Raw genomic sequence first — 21,507 nt, 5'->3', positions numbered from 1 at the left:
TTAGTTCCATCCTCGTCCCAAGCCGCCAATGCGCAAAGAGCGGCGTCATTGCTTCCTCAGTGACAGCGCATACATCTGCGCCGTGCTGTATGAGCAAGTCTAATAGTTCAAAAGAGCCCCATCGTCCAGCGATGCAATGTAGAGGAGTAATGCGATCTTGCCGGCTAGAGCTCGTGGCATCGGCACCTCGTTCCAGTAACACACGAGCTACGCGCTCATGCACTGTTGCGCATGTCAGAAAAAGAGGAGTCGAACCTTTATTGTCTTTTGCGTCAACCTCGGCGCCATGTTTGACCAGCAACCTTGCAAGCTCATGGTAGCCATGGTCTGCAACAAGGTGCAATGGTGTCTTGCCCCTGCCATTTCTCTTTGACGGATCAGCTCCATGCGCTTCCAGAAGATATTGGGCCACGTGACTCTTATAATGCACACATGCCGCGTGAAGAGCACTCGTTGTATTTCGCCCTTCGCCGTGTGCGACTGTCGAAGCCATTCTATGCAAAGAACGGAGCAGCACGTTGTTGCCTCTTAATACGGCAGCATGCAAAGCCGATGTATCTTGGCAAACATCGTGCAATGGAGTTTGGCCTGGAGGATGGGCAAGGGGATCTGCGCCGAGTATCAGCATGGCTCGTACAAGACCATAAGCGCTCTCCGGTCCAAAACCGTGTCCATAGGGTGAATCAGGCGGCTCTGCCGTGGCGGCGATGTTGAGCGGCGTGGAACCACGGCGATCTGCAGCATTCATGTCTCCGCCGGACGCCAGAAGCAGAGCAGCTAGGTTATATTGGCGGCGTGCGATGGCCACTCTTAGTGCCCGATCCAACTCCGGGCACGACCCCCGTTCAAAAAAATGGAGGCGACTGGCCTGAGATCTTTTCTAGGAGCAGGTTCATGGTGCTGGTTCTATCGACCTCGACCGCAAACATAGACCTCGCAGAAATGGCCAGCTCAAGGTATTGCACCGACCCCCGTGGCCCGTGCTCATTGAAACCGACGCCGCAATCAATCAGGAGCCGAACACTGTTGTCATCGCCTTAGGAGATTGCAGTGGCCAGAAGTGCCTGTCCAGGAGGTCCACGAAAAACCTCGGTATTGGCGTCATTCTCCAGCAGAAACTGTCCGAGGCGATAGTGATGGCGGTCAAGCGCATGGCAGATGTTTGTCTTCCTTGCGACAGTGTCAAAACTCTCCGCGTCGGCGCCTCGACGGAGGAGAAGAGCAACGACTGCGATCTTGGTATCCTCCTTCGCGTTCGAGATGCAGGCGTGCGTGACCGGTGTTGCATTGGCACCACTGGTCTTTGCGTCCAAGTTGGCACCATGATCAAGGAGATAAGTCATAATGTCCAAATGGCCATGTGCTGCGGCTCGATGCAACGGCGTGGCCTGGTGAAAGTCGCGTAAGTTGGCATGAACGCCCGGCATCGCCATCAGTCTCTCAACGAGCGACAAGGGCCCAACTGCTGCAGCCCAGGAGAGGGCGATTCTGCCCCCATAGGCATCCAGTCTTGTTGCGCGAACATAATCTGGCGTGATCCGGCCCCTAGAGCAAAAAGTCGACAAAGGCTGATTGTCTGCGCGCTATCGCCACAGGTAGCAGAAGGCCGTACGGCACGTCGACGCCAGTATGCTGTGCACCTTGGATAGTGCAAATTCCTCCATATCGAGCGGCACGTCTGAATGCTGGCGCATTGATGCAATGGTAGAAGTGTCGTCTTCGCTTCGCGGCTATGTTTTGGCATGTGCGTGCCACTGAAGCGACTTCTCGCAGTTCGAGATGCTGCACCACGAGGAAAAGGATCTCAACGGGGATTTTCTGTAGCCTGTCCATGTCTTTTACTTTCTTTAATGGTCAATGTACTCAAGAAAATGATATGCGCTGGAGCGTAGCTCATGTGAATCATATTTGCATAATTACCTGATGAGTGTCGGGGCTGCGGCAGAGACTCAACAACTGTCAGCGGCAGCCTTGCTTGGGCATCCCAGCTATATACCTGCACGACGGCGACCTTTGAGCGGCAGAGTTGTGGTAGGTGCTGGAGAATAACCATACCAGGTAGGTACGCAGTTGGCGACAGCCTCCGCGGTATGATTGAGAAGCTGAGTGCCGGTGTTCGTTGCTCGGAGGCAAGCAAATCGGATCGTGGCTCTCCCAACTGATTGAGAGCTATGTAGGCCCATGTTGGCAATGCTCACCTGTTCTAACTTTTCACATTCTACGAGAGGTAATTACTTGTTGTCGAGGGTGAGCACTGACTGAAAGGGTGAGGCCGTGGCTTGAAGGATGGCGGGAAGTCCAGAGTCCAGACGCCAGGGACCCGCTCACGTGACCTCGCGACGAGGAAGAATTTCCGTGGACCCAACGCTGGGACTCGCCATCGACGGTACCAACGCAAACACACAGCACGTCGCCGATATGAGTGCATTACCGTCGTTTCGGGCTGGCCAGCCTCTGATTAGCCTGTCAAAGACCTGGTGTCGCCAAGCGCATCGCGCCGCGCGGTACAAGAAGGAGATCAAGAAGGTGAAATGGATTCCTTCACCTCCTGAGGAGGGCCACGGCGAGAAGATCTGGATATGGAGCCACCGGAGGACAGACCAGACAGTCTACACGCTCCGACCACGTTTAGAAGTGCGATTATCCAATTTTTAACTCTTGCGTTCGCAATTGCTAACCGTCGCAGGACGAGCACGAGCTCAAGCAAATCCCATACAACGGCAAGAAACTCAAGCCCGCGACCCTGCGCAAAGACTACTGGTCTCCCATGGCCATCCTCAAATTCGGCCAAGGCGGAGGGGACATTGGCCGCTCCGTTTTCCAGAAGCTCCGCGAACTCAAGCACCTCCACGAAGTCAGCTGGCCGCTCGAACTACGCATCAAGCCCGTCCAAGAATACTCGAGAAAGGACCACCAGCATATGGCTGAGGAGAAGGCGGCGGGCCGGGACAAGGTCCTGTACCGGAATAAGCACCAGCGCGGCATGGCGCTCAACGCGCAGAGGAAAAACTCGATAGCCGACATGGCGGCCGTGCTTGCGGGGATGGGCAAGGGGAATGCCATGAACATCAAGGTCAAGGCCGAGGGCGAGGACGCCGGTCTGGAGGAAAAGCTGGCCCAGGTCACGATCGAGTGGAAGAACGACCAGGACCAGCAGTACGCCGAGGAGTGGACGGACAATGTCACGCACGCCTTGATGGAGAAGCCTGCCTATGTGCTGGGCACCGAGCCGCCCGCGCCGCAGGTTCAGCGGTCGACTCCAGAGGCCAATGAAGCGTGAGAAGCGAGGCATTCGTGAAGGGAAGGACTGATGAGCGCGGTTGAAAACATGTTCGGATGGCCAGGTAGAGGTCATCGCCCGCGATTCTCCCAATCAGTGCTCAACGGAGGAATTGACTCGACAGCGCAGAGGATATCGCCACAAGAGGCATGTCCTGGTGAATTCTCTAGGCGGGTGTCGGGAAGGGTGTCTATATCTATGTACTACGAGCCTCACAGTCGGGTAGAATCCGCGAGGGAGGGCTATTGCAGCCCCGGTGTTGTATCATATTGTACCAAAGCAAAGGGAGCATCTGCTATACTACTACTGCCACCTTGTATCGTCATTGGCCCGGAAAACGCAAAAGAAACATGAAACAGCCAAAAAGATGTTATAGCTTGAACTGCTTCAAGTACTCATAATGGGGAATATTGGCGTCGACAGTACGGCGAATGGCCTTGGCCGCGTCGGCGCCGAACTTCTCAGTCCACTCGGCATTCTCCGACTCGACGGTCGACGCTTTCTGTGGGATGGTTAGGTCGGAGGTATCGAAGCAGGGCACAATCTGGAAAGGAAAACATACCTGAGCATGCGCCCGCGGCCTGAGGGACGAGCTGTGGATGGCATCATCGTGGAAACCATTCCACTTGGCAAAGTGCTTGGCAGCGTCCTGGCCATCCTCCTCGGTCCACTCGAGCATTTTGGGGTCAAATTCAATCTCTGTGCGCTTGCAGTACTCCTTGATCTTCTCCTCTGGGTTGTCCAGCATGTCATCCGCGTCCAGGACGGTCAGATTGTCCTTGTCCACGATCCCCTCGCTGATGAGGTAGTCGAACAGCCGGACGAGCTCCTCGTAGCCAGCTTCACTGGGCATGTAGTGGTCGAAGCCGTGGATCTCGGACAACGGCGGGATCGTGCAGCGCCAGTAGGAGGGGACGGAGCGGCTCGGATGGCGGATGAGAAAGGTGAAGTTGAACTTGCGCAAAATATCCAGAGGTATATTGGTCGGGTTGGTGGGCTCGGGACGGCCGCCGAGCGAGGGTGCAATGCTCGTGGGCTCGCCATCCGGCGCCATGAAATAGTAAGCCATGTCCTTGATGAAGATGCGCTTTCCCTGGTATTTGTAAGCCAAGGACACTCCCCCCATGATAGCAGGAGAGGCCGTTCTAGTGGGGTTTGGGATTCAAATATCCTATATAATGAGAGCAGAAGCGCTCAGGAGCGTGATGTTTTGGCAAGACTCGAAAAGAAGAGTGTATGTGAGTGGGTGAGAGGCAAAGTCTATGATGTCGAAAGCAATTGTAGATAGCGTGCGCCTCACTCGAGGACGCAGCATGTGTCACCAGAACAGCCAGGTTGGAGGAAGCGAACCTCATTCTGCCCGTCCGATTCGATGTCATTGAGAACGTCACGATATGTCGTGTTGGCGTAGCCGCTCTCCTGTCGGGCCTTTTCGTCATTGGCGAAGCGTTTGCCCATGCGCTCAGGGCCGAAGTAGAAGGCATCGCCAAAGGGCTCGTGAACACAGCGCAGAGTATCACGACAGGTCATGAAGACCTGAGACAGGTTAGCGAGCTATTCATTGTCTACTTTGGTGACGCCACGACATACCCTCTCGAAGGCTGTGGAAACAGCTCGGGGATGCGTAGCGCAGAAGATGGGACGAGGAGCCATGGTGAAGAGTTGCTGCTGGTATTTGGTAAAGTTTGTGCAAGGCGAAAGGTGTGCAAGAATGCAAAGAGAGCCAGAGCGCGAGTCTCCGAGCAGAGTGAAAACCGCAAGGGGAATGGGTTTATATCCCAACCGGTTCCCACCCTCATCACCGTACCTGAAGGGATTGTACGGACCATTGGAGCAAGCTAGGCGTGTACTGTACTTGTCCGCACTGAGCAAGATCAAACCTTACCTGGAAGTCTCCGTGTACAGAAGCCCAGCTCCAGCAAGCTCAGGGCCCGCGTGGGGGTGGCCTAGCTCATTGATTTGACCGCGAAGATCGGAAAGCCTCTGGTGTGGCATCCTGGGCTGGCGGAATTAGTACTATACATTGCGCGGAAGCATGGATCATAATGGCATAGCAGGCCCTCAGCCGGCTCGTCGCTTGTAGTTAGGTACACGTAGGTTCCCAGGTACCTGTCCTGGTCGATACCGGACTAATTGCGCCGGTTAAGTTTGCTGCGCTGGGCAGGCTTTTTGGTCGCCTAACCTGATGCGCCGGCCAAAGTACCGGATACATGGCCGCCTCGGTCGATCGGGGGCGCATTTTCTGCTTGTTGAGCCAAGTCCATGTCGCTTCTGTCGACGTCACTCGCTTGGGCTGGGTGGGCCGGATGCGAACCAGGGGGGAATGCAGACATGGGAAACCAATGAAGTCTATCAATCCACGCCGGCATCCCGAGAGGGGGGACAGTGGCATATGCAATATGTCAACAAGTCGAGCAAGGAAACAGGATCGGGTAGACAATTGGATAGGCAGACGTCAAGACTGGGTAGGGGAGCTCCATTCTACCCCTCCCACCATAAGTTAGCAGCAGTCGAACGGCAAGCCTCGCAGGCTGGGCAGGCCAGGGCGCCCCTCCATCGAGATGCAGCGACTTTTGTCAATGGAAAACCCTGGAAGAGGTTGGTTGGGCTGTCCAGGCGAGAATGGGGCGAGCATTCGGATGAGGCGTGTGGTCTTATCATTGAAGTGCGATGGTTTGGGCGCTCACAAGCCGGCCAAATGTTGACCTACGGGTGTGGGCAGAAATAGCTGGGCAACGGTCCGCTAGGTGCTACTATTTCCAGCGATTATGCAGGGTCCGATAGAATGTACGTGATTTATGGGTAGATTAGGCTGGTATCACCAGGCTCAAGCCCGAAGGGAAAAAGCAGCCAATGGCACCCTGATTACCCTACACATGCTTTTGCGTTGGTTGAGACAGGCCACAACTGTGGACACAAGAGCCCTGTGTGGAGTGCGCGCTCTGTCTCTTTGATTGATTGCCTCCCTAGAATATCTTACCGACATGTTCTCCAACTACCCAGCCAGCGCCAATTCTCAGCGACATTTTTCAGCTTCTCGAAACAACCCCTCACTTTCGCCTCCGGATCATCATACAAATGTCCACGGAACTCGAGAAAGAAAATGTAATGGAAGGGCTGGACTAAGCTCGGCCGGCTGTTGATGCTTGTCAGGTTGAGGCCGAACTCCTCGAAGCAGCTCAACGCCTTTGCCAGGGCCCCTGGTGAGTCGTGCGGAACTGTCAACGATACCATCGACTTGGTGCCAACCTGACCGTGGCTGGGCATGGTCAGATCACCTTCTCGCGGTATCTCGGGGTCTTTCCCAATGATGAGGAACCTCGTGGTGTTGTCAGTCCGGTCTTCAATGTTCCTCCCCAGCATGTCAAGACCATGCATCTCTGCGGCGAGTTGGCTTGATATCGCAGCCCACGTCCCTGTGGTGTCTCCGCTGACAATCTCGGCAGCCTTACTCGTGGAGCTGACATCGAACACCTCCACACCCTTCAGATACGTAGATATGAAGGCATTGCATTGACCGAACGCTTGCGGGTGCGAATAGATCCTCTGAATGTGCTTTAAGCTGCTCAAGGGCTTCGTCCTGGGTCGTGGGGGACTGGGATCGGTGGCCGTGGGTGTGCAAGTGCCCGATCCTTCTGTCCCATCCTCTAGGTTGTGATTTAGAGCTTTGTGGCCGAGCAAGCAGTGGTGAACGTCGACATAAACCTCGCCCCTCACCGTGACATCCGGATATCGGTCGTTGCGATCCGCTAGGTAGTCCAAGGTGAAGACCACAGAGCCATTTGTCGAATTCTCAAAGGGCACGAGGCCTGCAGGAGACACACTGTCCTGTACAATGTCGAACACGTCTATCATGAGTGAGCAAATCAGATCGACGCGGAGTCCTCACTGCATACCGCCAATGGTCACCACAGGATTGTACTCCCAGTCGTTCTCAGGGAATGCTTGCCGCACTGCCTTTCAGAGTGGCATTAGACATTGAGCACGTTGAAAAGAACAAGAAGACATACCTGATGTGAATATGAGGCAGCTGGGCCAAGAAAGCTGACAGCCTTCTTTTGCTGGGACGTCATCTCGTGACTACGGCTGCTGAGGCTAGGAAAAATGACAGGACTCTTGCAGCAGTCGGAGAACGCGACGATGATTGCTCCCTTGCTGTGTTGGCGGCGTCCGCAATAGTCAGTCTGGGCCTCATCATGTGCTGAGAAGGAGCAATTGTCACAAGGCGTTGCGGGATATAGGTAGCCGGCGATCGACGTTAACAGCCCAGTGTGGTGCGTGCTTGCTGGTTCTGTTAGCGCAACACACGTCTACGCCGATCTCGCACGGGACGCCTTCACTTGGCGATTTGCTGAACGCATTCTGAACATGCTGCGGTCAACCAGAACATTATTTGCTGCATGCAAATATGCCATGCTAACACAAAATGGGCAGTATTAATAATACTTTTGGTTGCGGATAGTTAATTAAATGCGCAAATGCTTAACAAGTCAAACGAGATATTCGCCCAGGACCTGACGCGGTACGTAGCAGGCTAGCAGCATTTCATGGTGTCACTGCGACGCTGCCATCAGACTCCATGTCTAACACACTCCTCCTTGTCAAACACGTGGCTACTGCGTATTAGTTTCATCAGAGCACCGGATATCATAAGTGTTCAAAATGAAAATATAGACTGGTCATTTCTGAGGGTTTGTCAGTACAAAGTGCTATCATCGTCGAACTGACCCCGGCCTGGATCTCTACAAGAGTGGATGGACCCTTAAAGAAACCTGCAACGCGGCGTGTTTCATCATCGGCATTCTCTGACCAATCAATCGCATGAACGCGAAGTTGCCGAGTCGGTGGCATCACTGGCATGTCGCCTGACAGGGCACTGCACCGTTAATTACGCCCGTCAGGCATTGCCAATGTTGAACAGACAAAGACCGTAATTAAATCCGCGGGCTCTCCAAGAGATCTTTTCCTAACTGGCATTCCGGAAGCAAACATGGCGATTTTCAGTCAGCTTTGTGAGATGGCTGCCGTTGTGTAATGTATATAAGGCAAGACCCAGGTAGGTAATTTGTTGAAGGACCAGATCCATTTGTGCTAGCTTCCGATCCGGTGTAGACTACGGATAGGGCGACGTAGTGGCCGTGTCGTGCCCGTCACGGTGAGGCTGTCGTGAGACAGATTGTGCGATGACGAGAGTGCATCGGCGAGCGGGAGCGTAAGGGCCGCGCGCGATGCGCAGCCTCAGCGGGAGCTGATATGGGGCGAAAAGCGGCGCGATCGTCCTCACGATGCCTATTATCAAGAGCAATTTCATTACAGTGCATACTTGAATGCCTGGGTGTATCCGTACGGCTCGCTGCCAGCTGATAGCGAGAAGCGTTATCATCCGTCTGAGCCGCCCAAGGAATGTCGGATCACTGCGCCGGCAGAGAGACGGGCCTATCTCGCCGGTCGGCGAAACGACGTGCCAATGGGAGGATGAACACGCACCAGAATCGCCTCAAATTGCCTCTAATCATCCGTAACGAGAAGCGCCTCTGATTGTGCGTGGCAAGATCGTGTTTCACCTCCTCTGCAGGCGCCAGCGCTGCCACAGCGGGCAATGACAGCGGGCAATGACAGGGGGTCGTTCGACAAGGAGCGGCAGGGGTCAGCCAGTCCACACTCTCCCAGTCGAGTCACCTCTGTTCACTCGGCCTGTTGTGTTTCGTATTTCCCCATCTGCTGGTCAATCCTGTGTCTTATCCTCTTCCGACCTCTTCCACCTCCTCCTTTTGTCCTTCACCATAATACGGCTCTGAGGCCAGTCTAATACTACTTCACTGCGTGCAGCGTCGGATGCACGCACCGACTGCAAGGAAACGTCAGCCCGACCATCCATCGCAGCGCGACGCCCACGCTTTCGGGCTCGGACGAGATACCCCCAGATCGCCTCCAGCTGGCTGGACGACGCGAGAATTGACGCCCTAATCATCACGACCGTAGACCACCAAGTATCCGAGACACCTAGATAATACCCACCCAACCGAGGGGGCTCAAAACTATTTACCATGGCAATGCTGGCACCAAAGTCGGCTTTCCCCGCGAGCCTCAACACCGCCTCAGCGCTACCACCCGGAGCCTCTCTAGCCACCGCTCCGCCATCCTCAAGACGGGCACCCATGGCGCCCAGTGGCACGCAAAACTTCCAAAGCCCGACCGAGTCAGAATTCAGCGACGCCGATGGACCCGACTCGGTTAAGAACTGGGACGAGGAGAGGGTCTGCGAGTACCTGCGGAGTGTCAAATGCGGCGAATACGAGAAGCTGTTCAGGAAGAACCACATTAATGGCGAGAATCTGTTGGAAATGGATAAGGAGGTTCTGAAGGAGATGGGCATCGATAAAGTTGGCGACAGGGTGCGGTTGTTCTTGGGCATCAAGAAGCTGCGTACCAAAGCCTACGCCAACCAGAAGAAGCGCAACAGGGTATGTGTAGATACCCTCTGTCTTCTGGGTCCTTTGCTAACCTTTTCCAGGACTCGTTCGGTGCCCTCGACATCACCCTGAACGCGCCTTTTGCTACGTCTCCCCGACCGCCCAACAGCCGACCTACCCCGTCGAGCAACAAGCGGTTCTCGAGACAGATTGACCTCTCAGCCTACGACCCGTCCAAGCCCAGCTCACGACCTTCTTCTCCCGCACAGGACGACCCTCGGAGCGCACGAACTCCACGATACCCACAAGGCGGTGCCTATCATGCTCAACCCTCACGACTGCAGGGTTCAGAAGCCTCCAGCGGTCGTCTTGTCCCTACGCATACGCGCAACAACTCTAGCATGGATGGTTCCTTGATGGCCGCGCTGCCTCAGAACCAAGAGGTCATCCGCGTCATCTCGACAGGTGGTGTCACCAAGGTTGTCAAGATTGCCGACTGCAACACCTGTGAGGAAGTGATGCGCGTCACTCTGCGCAAATTCGCGCTCCGCGAAGACCATGAACGCAACTACTGTTTCTGGGTCCTTGCCGGTGTGGATCCGGATCCCAGCCAGACACGCCGCCTCGGCGACACGGAGCTCTGGCGTATTATCAAGGACCAGCGGAGGCCTGAGAGGAACCGGCTCATCCTCCGACGAGTCCCGGCTGGTGAGCCAGGAGACTCGGAGTTGCAACGAGCGGCCGCGATCGCCATGGAGGAGGAGCAGCAGAAGCATGCGCGGGCGCTGGAGTCTGTGGACAAGCGCAGCCAGCTCAAGGTGCAAAAGGTGCTGGGTGAGAAGTGGCACGAAGGACTGCAGCAGCCACTCTCGCCACTGTCGTTCCAGGACCGCGAGCGGAACGTATCAAACGCCGCAAAGGATCTCGAGCGCCCGCGCTCTGGCGACTCCAACCGACCCCAGCGGAGGCAAGCCGAACTTCGCCAATTCGGAGGCTTGCGACCCCCTAGTGAGCTCATTGCCTCGGATCTGACGTCGTATTTCCCTGGTCACGCTCGGGAAGATATTGATCGCACCGCACGACTCTCCATGCGAAGGTCAACTCGGCTAAGCAAGGTCAACAGCCGCCTGAGCGTGGCTAGCAATCTCAGCTTCGCTTCTAGTTTCCAGGATGCGCCCCCGATCCCGACTATTGCGGACTCATGGCTGAACGGAGGCAACCAGGTGGCCAAGGTGCGATCGCGCGACTCGCAAGGTCGCCTGCCCCAAATGTTCAACCGCGACTCGATAGCTTCGTCCATGCTCGATACTCTTCAGGAGGAATCGCCCGTCGAGCCAAACCGCAAGTCATATGTATCATTCACCGAAAGCGGCTCCGACACCGCCCCCATTAGCGTTATTGACCCTGAGGGGCAAACAGTCAGGAGCAGCTTCTTTGAGACAGAGAGCTCGACAAACTCTGGGTCGTTCCAGGAGGTTAAGCAGGCATTGTCCGGCGATGGTGACGATGCCGACGAGGAGCTGCAGAGCTTCCTCGCCGGCGAGTCCTGGGACGACAACAAGTGGATGAAGGGAGCCCTCATCGGCCAGGGGTCCTTTGGCTGCGTTTACCTGGCATTGCACGCCGTTACGGGCGAGCTGCTTGCCGTGAAGCAGGTGGAGACCCCGGCACCTGGTGCCAACAACCAATCCGACAACCGCAAGAAGAGCATGATTGATGCGCTCAAGCGTGAGATCAGCCTCCTGCGCGACCTCCGCCACCCCAACATTGTGCAGTACCTGGGCTGCAGCTCGTCTGCTGACTACCTGAACATTTTCCTCGAGTATGTCCCCGGCGGGTCGGTGCAGACGATGCTCAACTCGTACGGCGCTCTGCCCGAGCCCCTGGTGCGCAGCTTTGTCCGTCAGATCCTGACGGGACTCTCATATCTGCACAACCAGGAGATCATCCACCGCGACATCAAAGGTGCCAACATTCTCGTCGACAACAAGGGCACAATTAAGATTTCGGATTTTGGTATCTCCAAGAAGCTCGAGGCCACCAACATTCTGAACGGCGCCAACAACAACAAGAACCGCCCCTCGCTTCAGGGCTCCGTGTTCTGGATGGCGCCCGAGGTCGTCAAGCAGACCTCGTACACGCGCAAGGCAGACATCTGGTCGCTGGGCTGCCTGGTCGTGGAGATGATGACGGGCTCGCACCCGTTCCCGGACTGCAGCCAGCTCCAGGCCATTTTCAAGATTGGCGGAGGCCGTGCCGTCCCCACGATCCCCGACAATGCGAGCGAGGACGCCAAGGCCTTCCTTGCTCAGACATTCGAGATTGACCACAATCGGCGACCTAGCGCCGACGAGCTCATGCTCAGCCCTTTCCTGACACCGATCACTTGAGGATTTGTGGGAGGGGACACAGCCGGGTGCGGAAAGCAAGCCAAATGTGGTCTGTTTGTGGAGATGATTGATCTTTTCTGTTATTAGAGTTCTGTCATGCTGAGCATCCAGTCATGGCAGCGATATATTTATATGTAATGAGCGAGCAATCACGCAAGCTACGTTGAACGACGGCGATTAGGGAAGGGAGGTGTATCTATGTAATACTGCCGCGAGATGAGAAATGACCAACTTCACATTCTGAAACGTAGTACAAAGACCGCCACGACGCTTGGCGCAGCTGTTTGCTGCCTTTTGTACACTTTAACCGTGTTTGATATGCGGTGGCCTTGTTATTGGCTGCCTCGTGACTCTGTGAGGGCTCCTAATGAGGCTGTGTGTGTGGATCCTCACCACGACGGCATCCAAGGCTGACTGCCTATACACCGACTGCCTTCCTGTTCCTTTACCTACTTATTGTACAATTGACCGGGCTCTTCCCTCTCCTAGGAATTTCGGGCTCCTTCATATTTACCACACAAGTCCCAGATCCTAAGTTCCGAGTGAAGACCACATAAACTACTCACCATCGACATGGACGATCAAGACGACAACCAGCCTTCTCAGGACAGCGTCCTGACAGCCATCGACGACAACCGCACTGAGATCATTTATTTCGCCTATGGCTCCAACCTCTGCTCGCATCAAATGCTCCAGCGCTGCCCCAACTCCATGCCCATCGGTCTGGGCCATCTGCCAGGCTACAAGTGGATCATCAATGAAAGGGGGTACGCCAACATTGTCAGCGCAGACGTGCCTCCTCCCTCCTCGAAAGGCCCAGCTGATCCCGTTGTCTCTTCGAAAGGAGGCGTCTATGGGCTTCTCTACTTGCTGCCACCACAGGATGAGGATGAACTGGACTTTTACGAGGGCGTGCCGTGGGCGTACGGCAAGGTGCATGTCGCCGTGCAGCGTATGACGGACGAAGAAGGGCGTAAAATGGAGGCACCGCAGGATCTGGCGGCGCTGGCGTATATTGATGCGCAGCGCGTGGTTGGCGATGTGCCCAACCAGGAGTACATTCGGAGAATGGAGCGGGGGATCAAACAGGCTGTCGAGGAGTGGGGGATGGACGAGACGTACGCGGAGGGCATGCGCGACTGGTTGGGGACTATTTCAGTGCTTGAAGGCAAGAAGCTTCGTGTTGCGAATGAATGACAGGCAGGAAGGAGCTCGGGGGACCCAGGCAGGAACTACTCCCCTTCCAAAAAGGGGTGTGGCTTTTGCTGACCTTCCTCTGGATGCAAGCCTCCAGTCTGTTGTTGACCACTTCACAAGCATCTCACTTATCAAGCATATTATTTCAACTTCTTCTCCACGTTGCTGTATACTTGTTTCATTCAGCTCTATGCTTTTACTAACTCCATCGCTGTTGAACCCCCGCCTCCTACGCATTCGTCATAGCCAAACGTGCGACCCGACAGGTTGTCATGCCTCCAGTCAAAGCAAATCAACGGCAATCGCAGGAACGCCCTCGTAACCAGCCTCTAAGAGAGAGCAAACCTAAAGCCCCAGCTGCACAACTCATCTCGACCGACAACAGCCAGTACAGGTCCTGCGACGATGAATACCCTCAAGATCCAGCGGACCTTGCTGAAGCACGTGGAGCGGCCCCTGGTGGCCCTACTGACAGACTCGAGAGGCGGACAGACACAATGATCATACCCAAACAGTCAACTGAAAGCGGCCAATCTTATGCAAACAAGCCTTCGAGATCCCCAATCGAGTGTTGTGCTTCGACCTTCTTGGATGACGAGCTTTCTAGCGCGCTCTCCGAACAAGATCCGACCACGAGCGATGGGCCAGCCTCTGATACGCAGAGCATTATCCGATATATTGGTCATGTAGCTGACGAATCTACACTGGAGTATCCGCTGCGAGGTGTGGATGGGGTGGCCGAGCTGGAGAAAGCTTCGCTTCCCACGTCCCCTTGCCCTGCGTACGAGAAGCAAGACCCAGGCCCCCAAGGCATACACGACTCCCAACAGGACAAGAGGAACTTCGTCGAAAGAGCGAAGCAGTGTTTTAACGCATACTGGTGGCTCTCCGTTGTGGGGTGCTTGGCCTGGATGGCCACGGTAGACCTTCTGCACTGCTTGGCTGTCCTCGAGGGGCCTGTGGGCAGATGGTGGTACTCACCAACAAGGGCCGTCATCAGTGCACCTGGTAGACAAGGGGACAACATCCATGTGCCTCAGCTTCACAGACGACGTCCACCACTGGTCTGGGAGCTGGTCTTGTGGTCCCTGCTTGTCGGCGGCAGAATGGCCGGTGGATTCCTGGCCCCTCAGTTCTCGAAGAGGTTGGGCTACAGAAAGTCATTCCTCGCTTCTGCAGCCATGATATTGCTGGTCCTGCCACTGCTGATGGCGTCCGTCTTCGCCACGTCCACGTCGGGTCTCGGACGATTTGTCCTCCTGGCAACAGGCGAGTGTTTGCTTGCCGTGCCTTTTGGTCTTATTTTGGCCTTGATCATCCCTTATATATCTGACGTGGTTCCTCTCAAGCGGCGCGGAACGATCCTGTACATCCTGAGCTCGGTGTTCACTACAAGCATTGTCTGCATGACCTTCTCGTCGGCGGCCTTGCGGCGTGCGCCAATCGAGCAGTCTCGATTTGTTTATATCCTCATGTTCCTACTGGCTCTAATATGCGCAGCGGGAAATTGGTACATCCCCGAAAGTCCTCGATACATATTGCAACGCCAGAGGCTCTCGGAAGATGACTCGACAATACAGCCCGCATTCCCGGCCCTCAAACATTCCGAGGAAGACAACGAAGCTGCTATGGTAGCGCTACGGTTATTGGATGAGAGGGAAGCGGCTCTTCTCGGATCAGGATTCATAGCCTGCTTCCGCAAGACCAATCGCAGAAGAACCTTTGCTCTGGTCAGTGTGTACCATACGGCGTTGACGCTGGGCCTGTCGCTGTATGGACTTGTCGTTGCTACCACCGACGGAGGAGGTGCGCTTGTGGCAACGGGCACAAAGGTCCAGGTCACTGCCGTCGTTCTGTGCTGCGTCGGATCGAGCATCATATCATTGTTCCTGAACCGCTACCTTGGGCGACGCACCATGTGGATCGCTGGATTGTGGTTGTTCTTGCTCATTGCGGTTACGATTGTCGGCCTGGCCAACCCATTGGTAACTACCACCCGACTCAGAAATCTGTATGTACAGACAGCGGTACGCCACGTCCATATCAGTCGATTTATTACAGCCCTCTTCTACCTCGCCCTTGTCGTCTTTGTTGCTGTGCTTCCCGCCCTGTCTTGCGCGCTCTCGGCCGAGATTCCGCCGGGCCACCTCATGGTCGAGACCATTTCTATCAGCGCATCCGTCAGCACTGTCCTTGTCGTCCTGTCGGTGGCTGTCTCTTGGCTCCCGGGCAGCCTGGGTTCTCGGGACCTGGCAAGCATGCCCGCCCTCTTGCTAGGAGATATGGTCGATGTCCCGGTCTGGATGGCCTTTGGCTGGGTCATTGTGTGTCTGTGCGGCCTCGCGACAGGCCGCGGTCGGCCGGAGACCAAAGACAAGTCACCCGAGGAGGTACATCGGGCATATGAAGTGCTGCGTCTCGTGAAGCAGAGGCGTGGCGGCCAGGAGGTGCTAGGGCCCTGGTCAGGAGAGTGAGCGTGGTTGTGATTGCGAATCCCTATACCCCATACGCGTGTGTTGGCATTAGTATTAGTGTCGTATCAAGTATTCCTTTTGTTTTGTGACATGTTTTATTTTCCCTGTACACATGGCTTGGTTGAAACTGTTCAGCTGCTGCTCACGTCCTCTATGATTCCATCATCGGCCGCGATGCTGCTCATGACCTGTTCCCTCGTCAGGCCGAACCAGAACTGCGGTCCTGCCTGGACAGACTTCTTGGCCTTGTACACTTCTGAGGCGACGCCCCTCACCTGGCCCCTGGACCGGTCGGCGGCTGGCCAGACGCGCGCCAGCTCGCTCAGGGCACCGACATTGAGGCGGAGGAGTTGGCGCAGGTCGTCGTCGTCGTACTGAACAAAGTGCAGGGCCCACTTGGAGAGATGGACGATGGACGACAGGGTGAGGACGCAGGTGAAGAAATGTGTGTGCGTGGTGAGGGAGGGGACGGGCAGTGTGACGAGCCGGGAGATGGCGGTGGCGGCCTCAATGGTGTGCCTGGTGTGTGGGTTAAAGGCCGGGCGGGCGTTGGCCTTGACGGCCTGGTGCGGCGCGCAGGAGGTGATGTTGGCGGCGGGGGACGAGTCGAGCTGGGAGTGTGGCTGGTGGAGAATGATGGACGTTGCGTGGAGCATCATGTGCGCCTGGAAGAGCATCTCGTCGACACGGCCCGTGTGGCCGTCGAGGGGGTTGCGCTTGGACGGGGGCAGGTGGAGGCGCCAGTTGGTGAGCAGGGTCTCGACGCGGACGAGGTTGTCGTCGGCGGGATCGGTGATGGGGGGCGTGCGCATCAGCTTGCCGAGGTTGCGGGCGCAGAGGATGCGGTAGGCGAAGGATGAGAAGGGCGGTGCGCTGTCGTCGAGGAATTCCTGGTCTTCGAGGTCTTCTAGATACCGGGGAGGAGGGATAGCCTGCGTTGGAGGGGTCAGCAACATGGTGCTCTTGCCATGGATATGTTGATACTCACCCCAGAGAGGAACTCGTGCTCCTCGCAAGGCAGCGCTACGTCGGTGGGTGTGTCGTACAGGGCAAAGGTGGTCATCCGGTGGACGCCCGCAATCATGCCGTCGATGACGAGGAGATCCCACCAGGTGCGTCGCCAGCTCTCCTCCAGCACGGGGACGCCGCGGCCGTGGAACATGGCAAAGGGGCGTGTGTTGAGGGCGATCTCGACGGCGAGCTTCTCCACTTCGAGGAGGAGCTCGCGCGCCCTTTCATTCAGCGTTACGCCGTCCATGCCTACGATGAGGACCATCATGGCCTGCACGAGAAACCCATCACGCGCATTCTGCGGCTCATGGACCCGCTGCCAGGCCTCGTCAAACAGGCTGTTGCGGGCGGCTGGCACGTCGATGAAGAGCGAGCCGACCCAGCGCATGGCGGACAGGAGCGGTTCCAAGCTCGGGTCGTGGAGGAAGCGGACCATAAAGTCCTTTGGCAGGACGAAGGGATGCGCCGCATGGAAGTGGAAATAGAAGGACTCGAAGCAACGCTCGGCCAGGGACAGGGACGAGGACTTTGTGGAGACGGAGCGGTCCTGGGGGCTCATGTCCCAGGTTGAGCCGTCCGTATCCCCGGCGCCGAGGACCCTGAACGTCTGCGAGACCGACGTGGAAGAACCCGGGGTGACCGGACCGGAGGAGCTGGGGGACTGGCTGCTGCCGCCGCCGCCGCGGCCCTTGCTGGCGAGGCACATGGCCACGCCGGGCTGGGTTACGCTGGGGGCGGGGGCGGGGGCGACGGCGGCGAAGAAGTCGGTGCTGCTGCTGCCATCCTGGCTCAGCGGCGACGTGGCCCGGCGCTTGTTTGGGTGGTGTTTCTGCTGCGACGCACCACGGGCGCCGCCGCCGCCGCCGCGCTTGGGGCCCTTATAGCCTCGACGCGAGGCCACAAAGGCGCAGTCGGAGCCCGAGGCTCGGCAGCGTGCGCAAGGGCGCGCGCCGTCACACTTTAGATGCTTGCTGCGCTATCACCAGGAGGAGTTGGTCAGCACTGGTCTGGTCTGGTCTGGTTTCTCTGCGGGTGTCCCGCGTGGGCTGCGACCAGCAGTTGGACATGTCTTGACTGATGGGGACCAAACTCACACAGGCGAGGCAGGCGGTTGGGATTGACTCTCTGGCGCGAGCAGCCTGACTCTGCGTCGTCGTAGCTTGGGGGTTTGGCTGGTAAGGCAGGACGGCGGGAGGGTCGGTGGTTATCAGTGACAGGTTGGGGTCTGCTGCGTCCGATGCCTCATCAAACACCACATTCGGCAGTTCGGGCATTGGCGACATGACCACGCGCTCGTCGTGTCTGTTCTGTTGATATGCGCGCGACTGAGTTGGCTCTCAGTGGGAGGGGGCGGTTGAGTTCGAGCCGGTGAGTGAGTGGGTGAGTGAGTGGGTGAGCGAGCGGGTGACCCGGGTGGGTAACCGGGTGAGCAGCCTTGGCTGGAGGGGGTCCAATGGCTTTGCTGATGAATAGATTTATAGAGCCGAGTGTCAGGCAAAGTGAGTAGATCTGGATTGATGAAGCAGATGGTGATGGTAGTTAAAGCATGCGGTCTTGCTTTGCGGCGGGCTGGGGAAAGGTAAAAATAAATAAGGTACTCGGGATCCAGTGACAGACAGTCTGGACTCACCCTGATTTTGGATGCAGCATCTTGGCGGGCGCTTGCTTGGCCGGTTGGCTCTTCTCTCTTCTCTCTGCCGCCTCCGCTAACGACGACGAGGCTTCACGCTGCAGCATTAAGGCACGGCACAGCATGGATGCTGATCAACAAATTCACTCTCGATAGAATCGTTCCTTGTCATGCTGTTGCACGCGCCATCGCTTCCAGTCTGATAGCCGTCGAGTCGAGGTGGTTCACTCACGGTCAACAGTCCAGGGTAGGCAGGGTTTTCAGAGGTCCAATCGTCAGGATCTCAGAGTCAACGAGCCACTACGGAGCTACGTATCGGAACAATGGATGCCAACACAAGGATCTAGGTGACATCTTGATACGGAGATACCCAAGGTGCCGAAAGGATGGACGACTAGCGTAGGTCCTGATCTTGGTAGGTGACATTCACCGGCCCTTTCAATTGCTTTCGTCGAGTGTACCCGTACGTAGTTCGAAGCGACTCCCGGATTCACAACTCCACAATCATTCCGGTGGACCGAGAGCGACTCGGTCGAGCCTAAGAATCAAGGTTCTCTTCACTGAGCAGTGAACTGTGCTCCAACAGGCCGCCGGGAGTCTGTGAAGTAACACGTCTTGGATAAAATTAGCATTGTGTGCAGACAGACATCAGATCACGGGATCGAGACTTGGCCGGCTCCGAGTTGCACAGGGTAGTCTGGACTGGTCGAGAGACGACGTGAGGCGCAAGTGTGGCTTCACCTTCACGAAGACGACTGTAGATTCAGATTGTGACAGACAATAGGCCACTGTACGACGCCACGCGTCCAGCCCCGCCACAGTTTCACTCTCTTGAGGCTTTGACGTCAACTTGTGCGCTTCCTCGACGTTTGACTTCCGACTAGCCGATGCGCAAAAGGCGCGCTGACGCCGTCCCAGATACTGCCAGGCAGTCAATGGGGCGCCCGGCCGCGCGTCAACGAAATGCCCCGAAACGCTTCCACGTGAGGAGATCAACCTCCAACGACGCCAGGGCCACGGACAGTCGGGTCTGGTGGCGGTCGCCCACGAGGCTGGGCTCGGCAGCCAGAGCCCGACGGCAGCCAGTTTCACCTGAGTCACTTCCAACACCCATCGTATGCCGATCAGCCGGGACTGGAGACGGCGCCCCAGAAAGCAGTGTGACGAGCCGCCGGGAACAGGCACGCTGCCCTGCGGCTCCAGTCATGTCCCTGACGTCGTCCACTGTGGGGGGTATCAATGTCATGAGGGAACCTGTCCACGTACGCCTTCTGGATTGCGCAACGCTCCTGGCACACTGCCAGTCTCGTTTGGCTTGCATTCGTCACGGACCGGACCACGGCCACAGCCACAAAGGCAGCACAAGTGTTACGGCATCATCAACGGCGACTAGTTCGTCTAGTCCAGGCCAGTTCAGTCCAGTCCGGCGACACGCGGATTCATCGGATGCGGAGACCCAGCCCTGTCATGTATAAGCTGCTGGCTCCCGCCCGGAATGAGGGTCTCTAGTAGCTATTATTACCTTGGAGAGTGCCGGTGAACTCCTTTGGTTTCTTCCTGCCCCTGTTCTCTTGGACCTACGCCATGCACACCCACGCTCTGCTGTCGGCAGCTTGCTGCCTGGCCCTGCCATGCGCCAGTGCGCTACACCTCCGTGAGCCTCGCGACGCCTCGCCCCGGGTGGTCAAGTTCGACCTGCAGCGCAATGAAATTAGAGACAAGGTGGCACACGACCGGAACAGGCTCAGCAGACGGGCTGACACGGTGAGCACCAAGATCGACAATGAAGTGAGTTGCAACGACCCCGTGAGCGCATCAGGCGTCCAAGCTGACATACCACTCCAGGGGCTGCTCTATACTCTCAACATCTCCATCGGGACGCCGCCTCAGGGTTTCATGGTCGCCGTCGACACCGGGAGCAGTGACCTGTGGGTCAACGCGGCGAATTCGAGCCTGTGCGAGCGCAGATCCAAGCCGTGCGACGCAACCGGCACCTACAGCGCCAACAGCTCATCAACATACAACTACGTGGGCGGCTGGTTCAACGTATCGTACGTCGACGGCTCGGGGGCGGCGGGTGACTATGTCACAGACACGCTCCGCTTCGGCGGCGAGACGGTCGAGGACTTTCAGTTTGGCGTCGGCTACGACAGCTCCTCCGACCAGGGCATCATGGGCATTGGCTATCCCGCGGACGAGGCCCAGGTTACGGACGCAGACCAGCGCACCTACCGAAACCTCCCCGCACAGCTGGTCCACAACGGCGTGATCCAGTCCAGCGCCTACAGCCTGTGGCTCAACGATCTCGACTCCAGCACCGGCAGCCTCCTGTTTGGTGGCGTCGACCACTCTCGGTACACGGGCGACCTCGTCACCGTGCCGATCCTGCGCCCCGAGAGCAGTTCGTACAGCTCCTTCTACGTCGCCCTGACGGGTGTGCAGCTTGGCGACAACGAAATCTCGCAGAAGGGGGGTCCAGAGGTCGCTGTGGTCCTCGACTCGGGGACGTCCTTTACGTACCTGCCCGAGAGCATGGTGGCCTCCATATACGAGGCCGTCGGAGCCGAGTACAGTGCCACCGAGGGCGTGGCGTTTGTGCCGTGCTCCTTGGCCGACGAGCAGGCCAAAGTGACCTTTTACTTTGAGTCGCCGGCGCGCATCGACGTGGCCATGAGCGAGCTCGTGCTCGACGTCGGGGAACCGGGCGGACTAGGCGGGGCGGAGGTGTGCCTCTTTGGCATCGTGCCTTCGCTGGGCTCGGGCTCGCTGTCTCTTCTCGGCGACACCTTTCTGCGCAGCGCGTACGTCGTGTTTGACCTGGACAATAATGAAATCTCCCTCGCGCAGAGCAACTTTAAAGCCAAAAAGTCTGAGATTGCTGAGATTGGCACGGGGGACGACGCGGTCCCCTCGGCGACTGACGCTGACGGCAGCGACGCGACGTCTGCGGGACCTTCGAGCACCGACACGGGCAGTGATGAGGACGACGGTGTTGGCATGTTACAACCTGGCATGGGCGGCGTTCTTGCGAGCTTGGGCCTTGCTGGTCTGGGCCTGTTGCTCTAGATACAGTACGATGTATTTACGACGGGCGGCGTTGGATGGGATCCTT

The 21,507-nt window shown here is 57.0% G+C and overlaps 9 protein-coding genes across 9 annotated transcripts; 6 read left to right on the top strand and 3 right to left on the bottom strand.

The window, feature by feature from the left end:
- Positions 1 to 286: 286 nt before the first annotated feature.
- On the top strand, positions 287 to 1,824 carry J7T54_000809 (uncharacterized protein; the record flags this gene model as incomplete). Its single annotated transcript, XM_051509787.1, has 3 exons — positions 287 to 337; positions 885 to 1,402; positions 1,761 to 1,824. The coding sequence occupies 3 exons, from the start codon at positions 287 to 289 to the stop codon at positions 1,822 to 1,824; spliced, it is 633 nt and encodes a 210-aa protein (XP_051359276.1).
- Positions 1,825 to 2,418: 594 nt separating this feature from the next.
- J7T54_000808 (uncharacterized protein) lies at positions 2,419 to 3,280 on the top strand (the record flags this gene model as incomplete). The annotated part of the gene is made up of 2 exons (XM_051509786.1): positions 2,419 to 2,634; positions 2,687 to 3,280. 2 exons carry the CDS (start codon positions 2,419 to 2,421, stop codon positions 3,278 to 3,280), a joined length of 810 nt encoding a protein of 269 aa, XP_051359275.1.
- A 370-nt stretch (positions 3,281 to 3,650) lies between these two features.
- Positions 3,651 to 4,933, bottom strand: J7T54_000807 (uncharacterized protein; the record flags this gene model as incomplete). Its single annotated transcript, XM_051509785.1, has 4 exons — positions 3,651 to 3,782; positions 3,843 to 4,373; positions 4,631 to 4,816; positions 4,871 to 4,933. The coding sequence occupies 4 exons, from the start codon at positions 4,931 to 4,933 to the stop codon at positions 3,651 to 3,653; spliced, it is 912 nt and encodes a 303-aa protein (XP_051359274.1).
- Positions 4,934 to 6,256: 1,323 nt separating this feature from the next.
- On the bottom strand, positions 6,257 to 7,353 carry J7T54_000806 (uncharacterized protein; the record flags this gene model as incomplete). Its single annotated transcript, XM_051509784.1, has 3 exons — positions 6,257 to 7,128; positions 7,177 to 7,237; positions 7,291 to 7,353. 3 exons carry the CDS (start codon positions 7,351 to 7,353, stop codon positions 6,257 to 6,259), a joined length of 996 nt encoding a protein of 331 aa, XP_051359273.1.
- A 1,980-nt stretch (positions 7,354 to 9,333) lies between these two features.
- Positions 9,334 to 12,083, top strand: J7T54_000805 (Serine/threonine-protein kinase-like protein; the record flags this gene model as incomplete). Its single annotated transcript, XM_051509783.1, has 2 exons — positions 9,334 to 9,744; positions 9,795 to 12,083. The coding sequence occupies 2 exons, from the start codon at positions 9,334 to 9,336 to the stop codon at positions 12,081 to 12,083; spliced, it is 2,700 nt and encodes an 899-aa protein (XP_051359272.1).
- Positions 12,084 to 12,656: 573 nt separating this feature from the next.
- On the top strand, positions 12,657 to 13,280 carry J7T54_000804 (uncharacterized protein; the record flags this gene model as incomplete). The annotated part of the gene is made up of 1 exon (XM_051509782.1): positions 12,657 to 13,280. One exon carries the CDS (start codon positions 12,657 to 12,659, stop codon positions 13,278 to 13,280), a length of 624 nt encoding a protein of 207 aa, XP_051359271.1.
- Positions 13,281 to 13,777: 497 nt separating this feature from the next.
- Positions 13,778 to 15,754, top strand: J7T54_000803 (Alpha-glucosides permease MPH3; the record flags this gene model as incomplete). The annotated part of the gene is made up of 1 exon (XM_051509781.1): positions 13,778 to 15,754. The coding sequence occupies one exon, from the start codon at positions 13,778 to 13,780 to the stop codon at positions 15,752 to 15,754; it is 1,977 nt and encodes a 658-aa protein (XP_051359270.1).
- A 131-nt stretch (positions 15,755 to 15,885) lies between these two features.
- On the bottom strand, positions 15,886 to 18,415 carry J7T54_000802 (Conidial development protein fluffy-like protein; the record flags this gene model as incomplete). Its single annotated transcript, XM_051509780.1, has 4 exons — positions 15,886 to 16,686; positions 16,743 to 17,741; positions 17,860 to 18,067; positions 18,396 to 18,415. The coding sequence occupies 4 exons, from the start codon at positions 18,413 to 18,415 to the stop codon at positions 15,886 to 15,888; spliced, it is 2,028 nt and encodes a 675-aa protein (XP_051359269.1).
- Positions 18,416 to 19,979: 1,564 nt separating this feature from the next.
- Positions 19,980 to 21,461, top strand: J7T54_000801 (Eukaryotic aspartyl protease; the record flags this gene model as incomplete). Its single annotated transcript, XM_051509778.1, has 2 exons — positions 19,980 to 20,183; positions 20,241 to 21,461. 2 exons carry the CDS (start codon positions 19,980 to 19,982, stop codon positions 21,459 to 21,461), a joined length of 1,425 nt encoding a protein of 474 aa, XP_051359268.1.
- Positions 21,462 to 21,507: the final 46 nt, after the last annotated feature.

Source organism: Emericellopsis cladophorae (genome assembly GCF_022114955.1).
Source record: "Emericellopsis cladophorae strain MUM 19.33 chromosome Unknown NODE_69_length_108160_cov_118_120611, whole genome shotgun sequence".
Taxonomy (NCBI): domain Eukaryota; kingdom Fungi; phylum Ascomycota; class Sordariomycetes; order Hypocreales; family Bionectriaceae; genus Emericellopsis; species Emericellopsis cladophorae.
Note: the sequence above shows the minus strand (reverse complement) of the source record. Positions and strands in the feature narration are given on the sequence as shown.